Raw genomic sequence first — 20,478 nt, 5'->3', positions numbered from 1 at the left:
ATTGCCAATAATAGGTAGTATATTACAGATTACATTTAACGACAATTTAATCTATTTTTTGACAGGCTAACATTGATAAGACACAGAGTATTTATATCTATGAGGATATTTTATGATACTATGGGAGTATGTTCTTCTACACTGAATTAAATTCCCGTTGTGAAGCACGGGTAGAACAACTTCTATATTATTAAGCCTGTTATAAACTAAACCTAAGTTAACCTCATTACTTTGATTGCCCAGACGTACCTGATGCTAATGATGAAAGTGACCCTGTCGTGTTACCATCTCCTTCGTACGCATAGTGTCTAACATCGTCGAAAGGATTTGTTTCAGGGTCGTTATCCACGGACTGCTTCTTGCCATCAAGGAATCCACAGATGTCTGGGACATCATCTGGACCTATTGAAAAGTTAAAATAATTGTCATTTTTAACAAGACTTGCACACACAGGACATTACAGACACATGTACTAAAAACTTAATAATTCCTTGGATTGGATTAAGCTCTTGAATTGTAATCTGACTTATAAAACATTGTGCTCAGCAGGAGAAATTGAAATCAATAATAATAAAATTAAAGACACCTACACCTAAATTTGAAAGTAAAATACAAATAAATGAATGAAAGAAATTTGTAACTGACAACTAACCTCCTCTACGTATGAGATGTGTGTCTGTAGGCAACTGTTTCTCACTGTAAGGATGGTCATACTGGAGACGCAGCACATTCAGGTCATAACCTGTCATGTCTCCTTCACCACCTCCTTCTTCCTCATAGTTGATGATGTTCTCTCTAGTGTCATCATGTTCCTTAAGCAGATCGTCAGTATTCCTGCGGTGGACCACGACTGCTAGCAGCAGAACTATAAAACATTTATTTGGTAAACAAACTGTACTTGTCAGTTAACACTAATCTGGAGTTTAGACGAGACATTCTTATCGGGATGTTTGGATAAAACAAACCACAGTTCCCTGAAATAGCAATATGGCTTACCTCAGTGAGGATGGACGAAAGAAGTCATGATATAAATATGGTTATTGTTATTATAACCGGTTGAGATAGGGACGCCAACTAGGTGTTGGTAATTACATTTTTAACCCAAATATGAGTGACAGATGAAAAGTATAGAATGGAGTGAGATGCCTTGTGTAGCTTTGTTACCTTGTTGCTTGTAATACAACCCCAAAAGTCAAGGACAGTTGGTTCCAGTTTCGAACCATCAAAAATCTACTAATTTTCTCAGGACCGAAATGGCGATCTTATGATTACTTAGGCAAGCGATAAAAACACTTAGCTACCCAGATAGTCGAGCCAATGAGTTGTTAAGGTAGCAGAAGAGAAAAACATTGTGTTGGTCAAAGATATAGTAGAAAAGTAGGAGGTCAAAATAAAATATATAGTCCCTAAACTAAAAATATGTTTTACAAAAAATAGATAGTTCCTAAACTAAGAATATTTTTAACTTTGAGAAAAGGAACTCTGAGTCCACATTAGTTAGGAATTGTTTCATACTTACTTGTAAGAACAGCTAGACAAATTAATATGGCTAAGAGGAAACTTCTATCTATGCCAAAAGTAATTGCCATTGAGTTTGCACTGTTGCAACCGATGTCTGTGTTCTTTGAGAGGCTTGGGTCTCCCAGGTTGTACAGCTGAAAAACAAGAAATGCTTTATTTAGTATTAATAATACATAGTGATGTGTCTGTTGCAATTTCTATTGGTTCTGTTTTGGTTTGGGCAAGTGTGAACAATGTTACTTATTTTTAGTACAATAGATCAAACTACTACCCTCTTATATCAAAAAACCTAAGCTATACGATGATTTTAACTTTGTAAGGTATATTGTTAGTCATAGTAGGTTCGTAGTTAAATAGGTTATTGAAGGAAAAAGTTAAGTTTGTTTACATTTATTTAAACTATGAAAAATATATGCAATACATAATTACAATAATATAACAAAAATAAATATGAATTATTATTTACACTCATTAAAACTATTTAGTGTTTCGACACATGACATACATGACTTTTATGGTTCCAGTAGAAAATCAGCAAATTTAGTCATACAATTAAAGTAGTGTGCATTTTATCACGTCATCGTGACTGTAATCCCTGATTGCGGCACAATCGTGATCATCTACCGCTGTTGGGGCTACATTTATAACCTCCCCTGCAATTGCAAGGACATGGCCGTCTTCTCTAGCGATCACGGCAAAATCTAAAATATATTTCGTAATGCTGAAACATCATGACATTCCCGAATCACAAAGAAATTTAGAGCTTTTCCCACGATTGTAGAGACATCATCATCTCCTGCGATGACAGAAAAATCTTGAACATCCCCTGTGATTTAGAAGATATCATCATTGTATCACCTAATTGTGGTGAAATTGAGAGCATCTCCTAAGATTACGGAAAAATTGTAAACATCCCCCGTCATGGAGAATACATTATTATCATATTCAACAAACATAGCAAAATTTAAATTTTTACTAGCGATTGCAAAGACATACTCATTGTCTTCTGTGATCTCTGCAAAATCATGAACATTCCCTGCAATCCCAAGAACATCATTATCACCACCCACAACCCCAACAATAGGCCTAAATGAAAACACCCCCCCTACGATTGCAAAAACATCATGATCTTGGAACACTACAATAATGTTACCGTGAAACAGTAGTAGATGATCACAATTATTGTATCTTAATACGGGGAGATTTGGAAATTAATTGAATCATAAGTCACAACGTATCAAGAATGGAAGATTACTTTTGTTGCCACTGATGTTGAACAGTTTTTAGATATTGAGAACTAGAATCTCTGGGATCTTAAGTTAACAATAAAACACTATAGCTTATCTAAGTACTTAGATTATCTTAGTGCAAATTATCAGCATGTTGAATTTTCTTGTTCACTGAAAAAAGAGAAAGACATACAGAAAGCTCAATTTCATTTAAGAAAAGTATAGATAAAAAAATTGTATTTAAATTACTACTAGGCCAACTTCTGTTGAGTTTGCAACTAACCTTGCCGTTAAAGGTGAGGTTGTACACGCAGCCACTGAAGCCCTCGTCATGAGGTTTGTAGTTCCAGTTCATGCCTTCAGCCACAGCAGCCAGCTTCATGAAGGTACCTCCCACCTGTAGTGGCCCGTTGACATTGAGCAGCTCATTGGGAGGTATGGGAGGTCCCATCGCTAGACATGACTGTAGCTTGCAGTTATCCACCTGTAGCTCGATCGACTGTTGGCACATTAACATTACTATAATAATGTCCTAAAGGAATGCCAAGTGACTAATTGGAATATTTCTTAACCCTAATAAAATTTGAGCCCACAGGCTATTATTCACAGTAAAAAGTCATAACAACATTTCTTCTGCCAGAAATAGTTTTTATATGGAGTGATGTGATACAACTGTCCTGATAAATTTAATCTAATTTAAATAATGCTATACCACATTTTTCTTTGTTTGGATGTAGATTACAATTATCTAACTGCAATAGAAACACACAACAACAAAACACAATTCTTTTTAATAAAAAAATATATAAATAAAAAAAAAAGTTGTTATAATGTCCAGACTGAATGACTGGTATTTACTAACATAATACGAATCTCTTTTCTCTTAAACACTTAGTTAGGATGGATATTAATTGTTCTTTAAAGTTGGATCCAATTTTTTTTTATTAAAGAGTATGATCTTACAGATTTGCTCCAGTAAATGTCAATTCGGTGAGTGTTATCGTCGGACAGTTTGAACTGGCGCTGCTCTTGTTTAACAGTCCCAGAGCCAAAGTCTACCAGCAATACAGGGTAGCCATCCCTCAACTCCAGAGACATGAAATCTGTACAACAACAAACAAATTATAAGTATATTGCCAACTAATCAAATCATAACAATCATGCCTGATTTTTAATATTTTCTGGTTTATCTAAAAACATAAAATATTGCTATTCCTATATATATTAATTAATACTTAGGATGTTTCTTGGATATCTTTTTTTCAGCTTGTGTGCATTGCAGGTAAAATCTACACATCGCATACAGTTAGAAGGATATTTGATATTGTAGATGTGCAGAATCTCTTTATAAATTGAAATAAGCTCAAAAATAAGCATAAAAAATTAATTTAAAATAGCCTAGGCCTTATGGGTTGCCATGCTGGTGACGAAATAACAACAAAATATAAACGGAAAATCAAAACAAATGGAAGATATTCTAATCATAAGTTTTATTTACAGCGGGGGGTGAAAATAGAGAAGTTTTCCCAGTAAATATTTTTGGTCGAGTTTTCTACCATGGGGTGCACTCTAGTAAACTAACTATTAATATTGTACTGTATTCAAAAGATCAAAACAATTTTTTTTTAATACAGCTTCTGACTTTACATTTCCATTACACTACGTGCATGAAGTACTTTCCGTTAATGCCCAAAGTCTAATTGTACAATCCCTTCTCTTGTGTGGACAACCTTACAACTTTTTCACAATTATTCATGGACTTAGATTTTACTGAAAAATGAACAAATGTTTTAGAATAAGTTTGATGATTTCCTGATCATTGATAAACTAAATTACAAATAATAACTTGAAGGGATATAGGCTGAATTTTAAAGGAAAGCCAATTGGATAGTAAAGTAAAGAATATTTTTTTGAAAAGGAATATAATTCAGCTAGCTTATCTGAGAAAACTAGTGTCCAGGGGGTAAAGATAATAGATGCACAATAAAAGAACACAAAACATAGCAGCACTGATATTTCATCCTGATTTAGGACTACAGTACTTTAGAGAGTTGTTCTGAAGTTACTCAGAAGGTGTCTTCAGAGAAGCTGTACAAAACTGAATTTAAATTAGAACAAATTTGTTTGTACCATAATGACGTTTTGAATTCTTTGCAGAGCCCCTAAAAAAACTTCAATCAAACGCAATAGGCTAGATGATTATTTTCTTGATAGGCCTAAACAGAACTGACCTTGTACACCAAGCATTCTCAAGGAGTCGGAGTTGGTGGGTCCGATGTAGAAAACCAGACCCTCGGGTTTGTGGGTCCGGAGATGCAGAGAGAGGTGAGAGTCCACACAAGAGGCGAAGGGAGGATACAACGCCCAGCCATCACCCTTGAAGCCGATCCCCACAGTCTCACAGTGAGGTCCTTCAAACCCTTTGGCACACTCACACCTGCAAAATCAACCAACATTACCTGCCAACCTGACACACCCCAACCTTACTACTATTTTTATTTGTTTGTTTGCTGAATTGTTAAAAAGAAATAAGTCCAAACGCTGGTAATACTTAATTACTACCTAATCTACTATCTATTGTGCCATTTTGTTATTTAGGATCACTAATTACCCAAAGACAATTATGGCATTTTGGTCTGAAAACAATCTCGCTTGGAATTGAACCAGCGACCTTCAGATATAAAGACAAGCAAAATAAACTCTCACCTTACCAGAAAATTCAAGTTATTAATAGGTTTGCATTAAATATGTATTGTATAAGTTAGCGAATACCAAACGTTTTGTCAATTTCCCTTTATTAATGGATAAAGAACAGAACAGCTATATTTTTAGAGACTTATACCCGTACTATTATAAATAAGTTAACATGGAGAGAAAGGAAAAGCAATAACTGTGGGATTTAGCACTAACTCATAACAGAGCAGGTTTTTGAATGTAATCTAACTAGATTGGTAGAGGGTTGTGCAATACCAACCTGTCTCCAACTGGAGTGCCACCGTTGTAGCAGACCATCTTCTGTGTCACATCACATATACAGAGAGGATCCACCACAGCCCTGACTCCAACAAAGGAGGTGGTGTTGGTGTACACTGCACTCGGCACCTTGCTCTTGTTGAGGAAGTTGGTACACGACGGCTCTGTGCAGTACAGCTTCTCTACCAGACACTCGTCTATGTTCACCATCAACATGCTGACTCCCAGGGCCTTCTCTAACTCTCTCCTATGTTCGTCAATTGCCGCATTGATCTTCTCAGGAGAGTAGTAGGGAGAGCCGTGAGCTGAGAATCTGACGTCCAGCTGTGTCTGGTTAGTATTGTGAGGAGAGTGCAGCACAGTAAACACATCTACGTTGTCTAAGCTGGTGTTGAGCAGATGGGCCAGTTTAGCCTGAAGTATCATCTTCTTGCTCATGTCATGCTGTAAACAATCATTTTACAGAGTTAATTTGATTGTCAAAACGGTTAATGTAGCTCTTTAATGACAATAGAAGTTTAATGCTTAAAACCAGGCACATCTTGAAGTATCTATATATATAATACGCTAAGCCGATTTTTGTGAACAGAACTCCTCCCTCATTTTTGGACCGATTTTGATGATTAAAGTGTCAAAAGAATTGCCCTGATCAGTAGTTTTGCAAAGTATTTTTAGTTTTTTGATATCTTCATTATTTTGGGCAGGATCTTCCATCAAAGTTGGATTTTATCCCATAAGATTAACATGGGGGAATCGAAAAATTTAATTGGAAACTTTGTCACCACTAATTTGGGAGAACGGCTGGGCGTAGAAACTTGGCAGGGGTGTCAAAAGAAAGGTCTTAGTCTCTAGATGAGTTATCAAAAGAAAAACGAAGTAAATTCCCTTAGGGCTCTGCCCCATGTTACAAGTCAGGAGCCCCGCGCAACAATAGCCAGGCGCCGTCTCAGAAGGGTTGTTTGTTTACACGGGTTTCTCCTAGCGCACCACTGATAGACAATAGACCCATGTCAACGTACTACCTCAATAGGGGCCCTAGAACCTTCTACACTTCTACGGCGTAAACACCTTTGTCTAGGCTACCAGGGGTCTCCAGAATGTTCCACGGCAAACTTATATAAGGGACCGTCTTCCGGCACACGGCAGTTGAGTTGAGTTGAGCCTTCCGAGAATCGTCGCGGCAAGCGCCCGTCGGTGTTAGTGACCAGTGCTAGTGCTAGTGACAGTGACAGTGTAGTGACGGTGTAGATACAGTGTAGTGACAGTAGTGACAGTGTTGTAACAGAAGTAGTGATAAATCCTGTAGAGGCTAACTGTAAGTAGAACCATTGTAAATTAGAATAGGCATTAGCTAGGTTTAGATAGGGTTAGTTAGGCGTTAGGTAATTGTAATATTTGTAAATAGATAATAATTAGTGTAAATAAATAGTTATTAAAAATCGCCAAGTTTTATTGTATAGAACCTGCTAATCCCGCAACACCCAGAAGCCTTTAAAGATCCCTCTACTGATTAAGATTTGTTTACATTTTGGCCATGTGGATAATACTTTCTAATGAAACAGCTGTTAATTTGTAAATTGTATTTTAAACAAGACACATTAATTAATTGGGAGTTACTGAATTGTCCAAAAGAAGAATTTGCAAAGTTATTTTCTGATTTTAAAATTAATTTTCTTCTGTATCATGTCATGTTTTGCAATATATAACGTTCCATGACGAAATCAGTGGAACATCCTTTTATCACAGTAACTCTTAAAATTATTTCTCATTGACCTTATATCTATTATACGGGTTGGTGACTGACCTTTTCATCATTTTAGCGAATTTCCCATATAGGGAATAAGCTATTACCGTAGTACTCATGGTAAGACCTGGACCCGGGACCGATTTTTTTTTTCGTTTTGAGGTCCCTAGAGGCCAAAAACACCATCCGTTCAAATTCATATATATATATATATATAGGCTATTTATATATATATATATATAGGCTATTTATATATATATATATATTTATATATATATTTATATATATATATATTTATATATGTGTCCGTTAGCGCGATAACTCGAGCAAAAACGATCCGATTTTGATGAAATTCGGTACAAACGTGTAAACCTACGTTTATTCGAACGAGTTCGCTAACCAGCATGATCGGACCGTGGGATCGGGGGTTTATGGGGGGTTTTATGGGGTAAAAATGGGTTTTTCCCATTTTTGACTCAAAATACATAAAATTTTGCAATTTCTTTCTAAACTATTTTGTAGAGCTTAAAAAAATAAATAATTTAGTATATTGAAGCGTTATAATGCACCTAATCGTTACGGAGAAAATTCCAAAAAATTGTAAATTTAAAATTCCCATGTTATTCTTATGGAGAATAAGTAAACTGTTGTAGTTTGCTTGTTTATTAACATATTTTGCCCAAATTTGGAAAATGTTTTTATTTCTTACTAACTATTAGCATTTTACATAAAAAAAAAACACTTTTACCCTCCCTGTTGCAGCAAACCTAAGTATGTGTTAAACTGATTCTATTTAAATAAGGAATGTGATATATTTTTAAGGAGACGTTTTAGTGTAAATCCAATCAGGCAAATGGAAATTCGCTTAGTCTGCAGGTTTGCTGCGGCGGGGGTATTTGTCTTTATTTTTATCATATTGTTCTAGACAGATCATCATAGGTAAGATTATTTGCATACATGTTTTCAATCATTGGAAAAATATTCAATTGTGTAATACGATACAAAATAATAGCCTACAAGTGCAGAAGGGCACGGTGCCCATTTGAGCCATATCCATATTTTGTTAAATTAATAGTAGTTTACAGCAACTGGATAATACATTTTACGATATTCATGTAGAAATATTTGCATTATAAAGAAAGTCATTAAGCTGGAAAACTGCAATATACTGCAGACTTTTCAGAGAGGTTACTTCGATGTATTTATTCAGCTTAGTGAAAACATAATATAGATATGTATACAAATAAGAACTTGAATTCTTAGAGAGCCTTTGAATGTTATTAGACTAACGAAAAGGGTTCTGCTACCGCTACTCTGCAACAAAAACCATTTAATTTGTCTCCAAAATATATATTCTTAAAGTAGGGATGGACGAGATTGGATTTTTAGTTCGAGACGAGACGAGACAAGATTTTTCATTTCTCATAAAATTTCGAGACGAGATCGAGACGAGATTTCTCTTCTCATACACAACGGGAAATGCACGTTCAAAATTTTTACCTGATTTTGTAACATTGTTAGATGACTGTGTAAATACTATAATAATGATAATAGGCAAGAATATTTACAATCTTTCATTAAATAACATCAGCATAACATTTTTTTATTAATCACGCCTATCTTATTAAAGATGCTTACGATTAGGAAACATGGTGATATCAGTTAGGATAGAGTTCAACTTATCCTAAAATAAAAAAAATCATAAAATAAAAGCAATATTAATTTTTATAAAATAGTTACTTGTTTTGACTTTTTTTATAGTAATAAAACATTCCTCACACTGCTTACACTTAACAAAACTTCTCAAATGTTATTAAAGTAATATTATTAAAATAATGAAAGTAATATTTACATTAAAATAATTAATTAAATAAGAACGCCTTCGAAAAGGAAACGCAACTACAACACGCTCCTGTATTGCGGGTATTGCATTGACTTTCTGCAGGCGTTTTTAAATTTTTTTTTTTTTTTTTTTTCTCGTCTTGATAAAAATCTCGGCCAAAAAGTAATCTCGTCTCGTGTAACGAGATTGAAAATTTCCCGAAAATTTCCCGAAATTTCGAGACTTGACCATCCCTATCTTAAAGTGCACTGATCAGCAGCAAATAAAAAACTATGTAACTTACCCATATGTTATTGAAAATAACACAACATTTTGGCTGTAAATATGGCCCAGTGAGTAATAGCTATTTACATTACAAGTGTAGTAAGAGCGTTTTTACATCACGCAGGTGAATGTTGTGCAACGAGCGGAAGCGAGTTGCATAATTTACCTAAGTGATGTAAACACGCTCTTGCGTAACGTGTAACGTACAAGATTTTACCTGACCCGACAATATACATGGGTTTACGTACAATATTTTTCACTACCCATTTCACTCATCTTCTATCAGTAACGTTCTTTTACTAACAAAATTGCAAAAGCTAGGTTAGGAAAATACTTTAAAGCATAACAATAACATTCAAGCGCACAGCTGATTTCTAGCGTTGAACGTCGTTGGCTCCATAGAGTTATATTTTTTAAGTTAAGCACTCAATGTTATTTAAATGGGTTTCTTTACATCACCGAGTGAGTTTTTGATACTTTACATCACTCGAGAAGTAAGGAAGTTGTATACATCACGTTTGGGATAGGGAAGTTGAACATGGCGGGTTAGGTAAATAATATTTAAGCAGCTACTGTCATGACAGAAAGGTCATATTCATTTTAAACTAGATCACATAATCCTTTATAAGATACGTTGATTAACAATGCATGTAAACGTGAATATTTACGTGACAGCCAATTTACATTATTTTTACTTTTTGGAAATGCCTCATTGCTATGTCATTTGCATTATTTGTTGCCAATGAAGCCGCATATAAATGAGGAGGCCCCTAATAGTTTAAGAATAAAAGCCAACTTCACTTCAAGTATATTCCACTACACCTATCATTCCGTAGAGAGATTATAATGACAACTTTATGTAATTGATATGGCTGAGACAACTAACTGACATCCCCCATGTCAAGGAATTCCAGCTTTAACAGTAACCCCACAACAAATTTCTCAAAACTGTGATAGAGGGTTATTCATTTTAGCACAGAAGTACGATATGAACTGACGCGACGTAACGAAGGAAAAATCAAACTTACACTGTAATGGATATCTTCCTTTGAAGCTAGACCGTGTCTTCCCAACAAACAGATTTTTTTTTTTTTAATAAAATCATAGATTAATCTGCATTACACTGATGAAATCACGGAAGTGTTTAACTACAAAAGATCCACCAATATGATTTAATACTATTTAAAGGTTCTTCCAAACGATGAGATACCAGATAGTATACTAATAACACCGATGACGTACAGTATGGGAGATATTTTATTCATTGAATGATAAACCATATTAGGTAACTAATGCAATTAATATCAATATCATTATTGTTTTTACACTTATTAATCTTTAAACAATGCTAAATGCTCACGATATGTACAATTTCACTCAATTTATCGCAGTCAGATGAATTAGCGTAAGCCTTGAAAATAACCGTCGATTTCGACGGGTTTCACCTAGTATTGTATATTAGCGTGTGGTAATAACAAATTGTAAAAACATATCCGATTTCTGTGATGTTATTCTTCAAAGCTGGATACTATATAGCTGTAGCTCTGAAGTTTTAAACCATCCAAAAGCAACTGATTTTTCTCAGGATCTAATCAGCAAACTTCTGATTGCTAGGCGAACACTATAACCACTCAGCTGCCCAGTTATAATTACATATTTTATTCTTAGTATCAATTTCATTCCTAAACTTGTGTTCAAACAAAGTTTCTAAAACGCTTTTTTAGTTCAAAAACTAACTTCTACATGATGTTAAATGACAGAAGTAACATTCAGAGCAAATTTAACAACTTGTCAAACTGCGGATTGTTACTTACTGAGTCAGGGGTGATGAACTCCTCAGCAGTGATGCCAGCAAACCTGATGGAGCCAGACTTATCCACAGCCTCCTCGGGTATCTCCTTGACTGTCACATTCACTGTGGCAGTGACTGTGTGTCTGGGGATCTTTTTGGCTTCTTCTGTTACCTATCAACAAACATTATGTGAGTCACTACTATGTACTACCAGTAGACATACAGATTTTAGTTTATAAAATTCAGTTCTTACAAATTCTCCTGCATCCACGTCGAATCATGGAATTATCGTGGCCTTTCCTTAAATGTGATTTAGGCGACAAGAGGATATGAAAAGAGAACAAAATAGTCAATTGTGGCAGATTTTCTTGGTCATTGTTTAGCATTTAAATAATCCGGTCTCATAACAAATTTACATACAATTCACCAACTTTTTACCAGAACATAAAAATTCAAGTACACTTCTTAGCTTTTTAAGAAGGCTAGACAACCAGGTGCTAGCTGCATTTGCTGGAGGTTAGGACATACAAATTTGGTTTTACATATGGATTGTTCATTTTGCCTTTACTACACAGTCTCTGACTATAGGTCGGCCGCTTAGAAAGCGTCCTCCTCGTAGCATTGGTGCGAGAGAGAGATACCGAGCTGTGGGAGTGAGACAGAATATGGCTCTTCCCCCACTCCACTACCACCCCACCGTCACCCATTATTTTATTTTAACAAATCATATGTTTTCTTGTAATTTTCCAAAGACTTTCGAATGACAATCATTAGGAATCAGCATTGAATATATAACACTATTTAGTTTTATATATCCAATATAGCGTTGTATTCAACATTGAATGAATATACTGTAGTAGTGTTATACAATATAACACTACTACAGTTAGTTATATTGTACAGTTATATGGTACCATTTAACCGAAAAACAGTAAAGCAGTAAATACTTGATTGGCTGATTGGAGGGGTGGGGGATGTGCGTGCACACACCTTCTTTTATACGCCTAGCCATCCTGGGTCCAGAGGTATTACCATGAGTACTACGGTATTAGCTTATACCCTTTATAGGAAATTCACTAAAAGGCCGTCACTAAGATGTGTGATCGTTGGTGGCAACGCCATTTTTTGCAATCACGTTATATGCGTCTTACACAATCGTGGCAACATCAGCGATAATCTCCTTCGATTATCTCAGCTTTCATGACTCTTTGTGATTGCGGCCGTATCTTAATCGCGGCGAGATTCGTGATGATTGTCCCTATCGCGGCAACAGCCATTGCGGTGGGTCCTGTATTCGTGATTGTTTGCTGTGGTCATGATTTTCCACTTCTTAAAACAAGAGAAGCCATTCGGTAAGCGTCTAGTAAATCTTTGAAGTTATTAAGAAAAACCATAGTCCGAGGGGATCCTACGGGTTTAGTAGTTTATGCTTGGGTTTAGTGTATGTCATTTTAGTGTAATAAAATCTCGACAACTTACGCTATATGTCGTTTTGTGCTGTTTTTGTTAAATATATGTAAAAAGAATCTTGTCAATTTATTTGTAACTATTTATTTTCCACTAAGGCTACTTAAATGAGAGATTTTCAATTATATAAAACATAAGTAGGAGCTGCAAAAAAGGTTCCGTCGTGATTATCTGTATGGATAACACCATTAAACAGATTATTATTCTAACTAATCTGTAGGGATGAAAATTAACCTTAAAATTCGTGTAACTGAGCAGTCAGACATTTTCGGCAAAGCCTCTTGTTTTCGGGCGGGCCTGCGAGGGACTGTTTTCCACAGTAGTACGAACTCTGTCGAATGTTCATTGTCTGGCATCCGATCTGACTTTGGTCGGCCTTTCAACTTCCTTTCAACGCAGAAGCCGTTGTTCTAAAGTTAGAAACCCACCGCATTATTGTTATACGCAACGGAACTTCTCCATGTCGCCTTACGTTCCCTACCGACCGTCACACTACTCTGTTACTGAGGGATGAGTATAGTTGGTATACTAGTGTATAGTAGTGTTAATTGAAAGAACGCACGAAACTGCTTATGCTGCTGAGTTGCAATGAATGAATTCAATACTTTTTTAAAACAACTCCATAACAACCTCACGTAGCTCAGGCGACCACTGCTCTGTGACTAGAAAAAATGGCATTGTGTAGACTTTCCAACGAGCTTACTCCCACCACTTTCAGACAACCTGTCGCTGAACAGTGCTCTGCAGAAAATGGATCGGTTTTTTGCCACACCCTGTACTTTATAACACTATGACTATATTCAATATTGAATACAACACTATATTGGATATAAAACGCTAAATAGTGTTATATATTCAATGCTAATTCGTAATGATTGTCATTCGAAAGTCTTTGGGAAACTACAAGAAAACATATGATTTGGTAAAATAAAACACGTTCAGCTAGCACGTGACGTCACTATGCACACATTTTGTGAAAACAGCAATTGGCGGAGAGGGGGAACGTACCCTCCCTCGCCGTTACCTCCCCTACATGCGCTAAAAATTTCGCGCAGGTCGTTTTCTAAACGGCCGACCTATAATAACATTTCTTAAGTTTACAAAGAAAACATAATAATAGGTAAACTGATTGCCCAACCCTTTCTTCCCTTTGCCTTACAATAAACTGCTAATTGGTGTGGTAAGTCTTAAATAAGAAAGCCTTATCGGGAATAAAGTTGGCATGTAGTGTATTAAATATATACTAGAGGTCGTCCAGTGGTGGAAACTCGACCAAAAATATTTAATGTACAGACTTCTTTATTTTCATTCCACACTTTGAATAGAACATGTGATTGGAGTTTCTTCCATTTGTTTTGATTTTCTGTTTATATTTCGTTGTTATTTCGTCACCAGCATGGCAACTCATAATATCCATGTTAAATTTTTCAAAATTTTAAATTCATTTTTTGTGCTTATTTTTGAGCCTTTTTTAATTTATAAAGGGATTCTGCACACCTACAGGAAAATAGCTTTCTAACAGTATGCGTAGATTTCCCCTACAATGCACACGAGCTGAGAAAAAAGGTTTTAAAGAAACATGCTTGCCTATTAATATATAGATAGATGGATTTTAGAAAGTTATTTAAAATGACTAAAAAATAGTTGACAAAAGTAGAGCAGTGAGTACTTAGTGATTGTTTAGCTTACCAGGAAGGTGAGCAGGTAGGAGTCAGCCGGTGTGCCTTGCAACATCGTGATCATGCCTGTGGCATCGTTGAGGTCGAAGTAGTTGGTGTGGTTTTTGTCTTCCCACTGGAAGCTCTTGTCTGGCAAGTCCCAGTCATCCAGGTCCTCCACATACACTCTGCCTATCTCAGTGTCTGGTGCTTCTCCCTGCAAACACAAACATTACTAAACCTTGTAAGCTCCTTGTTCAAATTTCAACAATCAACATTCAACATTGTTTTTTAACATTCAAATTTGCACTACCAATTATTTAAATGAATTTTACAATGATATTGTTTGAAATTTGATGTCTTACCTTTTACACAGTTCTGTTTTAATATTATAAAAATATTTTATATTAACAATGTGTAATGAAGTGTTTTTAAATTTATGTAAAAACAAGTCAAGGATAACAGGTTTATTACAAATTAATACTTGTGTTCTAGAGAAGAAACTAATTATAGTTGCAAATGTTTTATACCTACAGTGAGCTTAGTATGATTTTCATAAAAATGGTTAAACAAATATGAAAAATTATAGTTACACTGTTAACAATGTTTCTCTACTCAGTTGAAGTAAAACAAATCTCACCAGTAATAGCTTACACAAGTTTTTAGATAAAATGTCTTTGATAAAAAAGTATAAAATGCTTAGGCAGGTTAATATATCTAGTAATATAGTAGGCTAATTGAATTTTACTCAAGTCACTCTTAGTGAACGTCAGAAGTTTGTATTGAAAAATGTGGTGACAGGCTAATACTTGCACATACTTTGTAATTGTAAACAAAGATGTCACTAGACCCCTTCTTCATAGGGTTGTCGTTTTCATCCCCAATGACAACGGTCAGTGTGCTTGTGCCTGTCTGGGTTGGCTGTCCACTGTCTGTTATAGCGATCTGAACTTGGTAACTCTTCTTTTCTTCTCGATCAAAAGTCACTAGAGCTGATAGTTGGTTTCCTGTACACCAATAAAGAGTCAAATTATACTGACAGTTCTCACAGTCCGATGGGAAATTTAATCATATTTGTCAAATAAAATATCACTCCTTTATGTTTATGAATACTCAAAAACGTGGGTATCAACACAGTCATGATGTTATATAGAATGTAAAATGGGATATTAAATTAAATTTATTCAAACCTGTAGTGTTTAAGCTCTCTAAATTTGTAAACTTATAGCCTACCTACAAATAACAAACTAAAAAAATATAAAATTATTTATAAACAGGACCTGTATTGTACAATCTTTGCATTAGGGACATTGTTTTATAAATGTAGTTTAATAGCACATGTTAAATTTGATTACACTTTCCTGCTATGATCAATCCAATAACACAGTAGTGCAGTACACAAGTAGACATGCGATGCCAACAGCAATTTAACTTACCAGACACGCCAAACTTTGATCGTATCTCTGAGTTAGCGGAGTTGGCTATGGTGTATTTGAAGGGAGGCCCGTTGTCAGGCCCGTCGTTGTCCTTGGCAGAGAGGGTGGTGATGGTGCCGGGGAGTTGGTTCTCCTTCCACACCACTGGGCCAGGCTGTAACACCACAGTGCGAGTGTGAGAGCTCACTGTCTGATTCACTACTACAGTCCTACCCTCCAACAAGGCTCGTGCCGTGTCATTCCTCGACAGTATTGTTTGCAAAACTGAGTTCACAGTTTGATTGAAAAGTGAATAGTCCTGACCGGAGGATGTGTTTTCGTAAACAGACAAAGATACGTCCAGCACTTTTCCCCCAGGCTCATTTGCTTCCTTTGAGCCAGTATCATTTAAAAAACCAATCAACAACACCAACTGGAAAGAAACTGTTAGGATGAACATTTCTTAATGGTGCCAAAAGTGTATTACAAGCCAACATATGTAACACATAGCTGTAGCTGAGTAGGCCTACTGATCAGTGAGTAACATCTGTGTGAGTTGAGTGGCTCGGTAACACACCTGTGTTGTGCAACAGACCTCGACATTGTCACTTGAGGTTCTGCATCTACATATTCATACACGTCTGTTATAATTACATCTATTGTGTAGTTACAACTGAAGGTAGAAAACATAGAATTGTGTTATTTTAGTAGTGATTTGTTCAACAATAAAAAAGCACAAATAATGTTCAATTTAGATACAATAAATTTCTTAGTAGTCTAGTGTTTAGTAGGCCTACCATGTCCAAGTAGGGCTCATTGTCATTGATGTCCTCTAGGGTGATGATCACTTCTGTAGTCTCCTGCAATGATGACTGCCGAGTGCCGTCCTCGTCATTGGCCCTTATACGGACTTGCCAGACTGCAAACCCATTGGGTGGGTCTCTGTCCAAGGGCTAAAACAAAAAAAATATGTTTGTAAGATTTCTTTATCATTTAGCCATTACTAAGCTGATATTAAATTTGGTCTAATACATAGTCATTGGCTAGGCCTACCTAGTAATAACATTTAATAATAGGCCTAATTACATATTGAATTCACCATATAAAAAAACTAACCACTTAATTGAAATACTACAATTGGATAAGAGTGAGAAAGTCTGTTTTAGTTTTGTCTGACATAATTCAATACAATGGGCCATTATATGCATATTATGAACAAAAAATTTTCAACTCCCTTTAATTTATGATTTTGTAGATATGGGCCTCACTAAATTAAGGTGTATATTTAACATTTTTATTAATGAGGGTTGGTACTAAATTTGAAAAATAAAATTCCCTGACTTTTCCAGGTTTTCCAGACTGATATTATACTTTTTCCAGTTACCTTTTCCAGGTATTCCGTAAGCCGATTTTAACTAATCAAAATCAAGAAATATTAGAACAAAATGTAAATATGTAACTTATTCTTATTGTGTGATTATTTTATTTAATCACTCTTAAATTTTAAAACTTGTTTCAAACTATATTTATATCGATTCCTCCCCTGTCCCGATAACTTACTATCGATATAAAAATGTGCATCAGTGCTTAAATTGTTCTTTTTGCCATTAGTCATCACCCTGACAAAAACATGTAGCATATCTGTAAAAAGGCAGTCATTCAGGAGAAATTACAGAATTTTGTCATAATTCCTTGACTTTTCCAGGTTTTCTCTGACCGTACCAACCCTGTTAATTATATTTGTTACCAACCACAGTACAACTTAACGATAATTGTGTCCATAACAATTGTGGTACGCTACATGAATTAATCTTCTTGACATTGAAGAAGCAATAAAGCCATTTTTATTTTTATTTACAATCTTTGCAATATGGCTTCACTGGATGATTTTACTGTCATCTTCTTATCATCCATTGTTAGCTAGTTACCCGGTGTTTTTACCTTCCAAACAAATATAAAATCCAAAGTTCTTGATTCAAGACAAAGAATCACTTGGATTACCAAATGTTCCATTGAGTAAATTTACATATAATTAATATTTAACCAAAATTTTCATCGCCAATTGTTATTTCAGAATTGTTCAGAACTGAGAAAACCCACAAGGCATTGGAATTGCCTTTACAGCTATCCATTAATTAATTTACTGAAACCTGAAACAAAAGATTATTTGTAGTTAGTATTTTAGGGAAGCTAAAGATGTTTGTGTGGGCCAACAGGAACTGAATAGACAGTTTTAAATTGTAGGGTAGGTACTATTATTTTAAGTTTACAGTAAAAAGTTAGACAAAAGTGCTGTAACAAGTCAGCTAGAATGTAATTAGTCTGCATACTGTACCTTCAACAGAGAGAGACAGCCATTGTTGTTGATAGTTAGGTAGTTTTGTTGGTCCTGCTTATTGACAACATTGTAGACAATGTGTTGAGGAGCGTCCCTGTCTGGTATATCAGGGTCATAGGCTTTGAGCTGTAAACAATCTCACATAAGGCAACAGCAATCATGTACAAGTAAAAATAACTTATATGTGACTGATCATGCATTTCATTTAACGAGCCCTTATAATCAGTAAAAAATGCAAGTGAAGCCAATAGAATTGAATAGCTGTTTATGGAAGTAGAATCAGCTCTATTGCCAATACTTAAACCTAAACAAATAAATTAATTAAACAACTTACAGTCATTATGCACCCTTCCTTCATCTTCTCCTCCTCTATAGTGATATTGTTAACGTAAGGTAGAAACTTTGGAGGGTTGTCATTGACGTTCTCAATCTTGATATCAACATAGGCTTGATCCTCATAAACTCCATCAAACGCTCGAACCTTCAGTGTATACTGAAAAAGTAGAAAAATATAAAGATTTGTTAAATGTACTAAGTAATATTGTAAATTAAACATGGTCTATTCACTGTTACTGTTACTGTTATTTATTATCTATTGGTTGACTAAAGACAAGATATGTTTCTGCCCTGTACAAGTTGACTTTGTTTTTAATGTTTATTATGAACTTGTTTAAAACTAATTTTTTTTTAACTATTGCTTGTTCACTGGTTAGTAAAAAAAGACATTCGGTTTCTTCAGCACACTGAAACATTACCACCCATGAAAAATACATAAAAAGAGGCATAAATTGTGCAACAGGGTGAGAAATCTACTGGCAGTATTTAAAATTCTTATGGTAATGGTCATTCTCACAATGAGTGAACTACAGGAGTTTGAACGTTGTATACTACATGAGAGAAGCTACTTACACTAGTGGTATTTTCATAATCCAGAGGGCTGTTGACTCTTATTTTACCAGTCTTAGGCTCAATCAAGAAAGCATTGCCAGTGTTACCATCAATAATGCTGTATGTGACAGAAGATTCTGAAAAAAATTTAAACATTATTTGAAAAATCTGTAGCATTATTCTAGAAAAACTCAAAATGAAACTTCTGAAATCACTCTTGTCTGTCATCTATTGAGGACTAAATAATCCACAATCATGGCAAAAAAGATAAAATTACCTGTGGTCACAAGGAAATTGTTAACTTTTAACCACATATGTTCCCAGATACTTTCTGAGATCACATAAAATAAAAGCTCGGCACAGTTCAACCCAACCCGAGTTTTTGTCTAAAATTATTTTTGGCCCAAACCAATCCCAAACTAAGCTTGGTCCAACAGTTTGACCGGACCTAACCGGATGGCGGGTTACAGTGCGCGGGGTGATGGCGGGCTCTGCCTGTCAGGGATTGGATAGGTCCCGAGTGTTGCTTGCACTAAATGCGTCAGGGCATTCCATTATGGTCCTTCTGGGTTTTGTACCTGGGGGAACCCAGGTGGAGTGACGCTTATGATGTGCCAAAGGTTGGTGCATTAGCTTCGGCCTACATCATGGGGCTCGGGTATGGTTAATTATAGGTACCGGGCTTGCAGTCAGGGAGCTTCATGCTCTCATGACAAAACAAATTGGAAAATGGAAATGGAAAATGGAAATGGACTTAACCGGAAAATATCAGGGACTTGCAGACACACAACCTGTGTACATTACAACCTTGAAATACTAATTCTATTTTGCACTTTCATGTGAATGCAATAGATAGGTTAGCCGAAGGTCTCTGCACTGTAACTAGGATGAGACTGATACCAGATAGTTATGCAGGTATGAGGAGTTTTGAAAAAATGTGGTGTTGTGCAGGTACTTAAGAGTATAGAGTAACACCTATTTACAAGTATAGTCTGGGTGACAAGGGGTAGTCTCGACGAACTTGCTATTAACTATATATCTTCATGGTCATCCTACACAAATATAGTAAATAAATTAATAGCACTTGATTTCATCTTACTGTCTGGAGGATCGAATAACTTGGGAAATCAGATAACCAAAGATTTGATAATTGAGACTACCATACTGTTAAGTGTACAGACATTAACTTACAGTGCAGTATCAGAGTGTCCAGCGTCCTATCAAAATAAAATATAAGGACGATTCCAGGTTTAAAATTCAAAATTTCCAGGAAAAAACTTACAACTCTAAATAAACAAAACTGATTTATTTACCTGAAACCTGAAAGTACATTAAAACCATTCACC

General features: G+C 35.5%; 1 protein-coding gene across 1 annotated transcript in view; it reads right to left on the bottom strand.

Annotated features, from left to right (window-relative positions):
* The window catches only part of LOC128986792 (DE-cadherin-like), a 478,258-nt gene that overhangs the window by 3,868 nt on the left and 453,912 nt on the right, over positions 1 to 20,478 (bottom strand). Inside the window, exons 12-26 of the mRNA XM_054407314.1 lie at positions 19,154 to 19,269; positions 18,579 to 18,737; positions 18,242 to 18,370; positions 16,704 to 16,859; positions 15,928 to 16,081; positions 15,311 to 15,498; positions 14,523 to 14,708; positions 11,389 to 11,538; positions 5,725 to 6,167; positions 4,982 to 5,187; positions 3,714 to 3,853; positions 3,034 to 3,249; positions 1,520 to 1,655; positions 653 to 865; positions 250 to 402 (exon numbers count right to left, since the gene is read on the bottom strand). Of these exons, the coding sequence (XP_054263289.1) occupies positions 250 to 402; positions 653 to 865; positions 1,520 to 1,655; positions 3,034 to 3,249; positions 3,714 to 3,853; positions 4,982 to 5,187; positions 5,725 to 6,167; positions 11,389 to 11,538; positions 14,523 to 14,708; positions 15,311 to 15,498; positions 15,928 to 16,081; positions 16,704 to 16,859; positions 18,242 to 18,370; positions 18,579 to 18,737; positions 19,154 to 19,269 (2,745 nt within the window). The remainder of the gene's footprint in view (positions 1 to 249; positions 403 to 652; positions 866 to 1,519; positions 1,656 to 3,033; positions 3,250 to 3,713; positions 3,854 to 4,981; positions 5,188 to 5,724; positions 6,168 to 11,388; positions 11,539 to 14,522; positions 14,709 to 15,310; positions 15,499 to 15,927; positions 16,082 to 16,703; positions 16,860 to 18,241; positions 18,371 to 18,578; positions 18,738 to 19,153; positions 19,270 to 20,478) is intronic.

This window comes from Macrosteles quadrilineatus, unplaced genomic scaffold (assembly GCF_028750875.1).
Source record: "Macrosteles quadrilineatus isolate MER2022 unplaced genomic scaffold, UCM_ALF_1.0 Scaffold_2__2_contigs__length_208266976, whole genome shotgun sequence".
In the NCBI taxonomy this organism is placed as follows: Eukaryota; Metazoa; Arthropoda; class Insecta; order Hemiptera; family Cicadellidae; genus Macrosteles; species Macrosteles quadrilineatus.
This window is presented reverse-complemented; position numbering and strand designations above follow the sequence as displayed.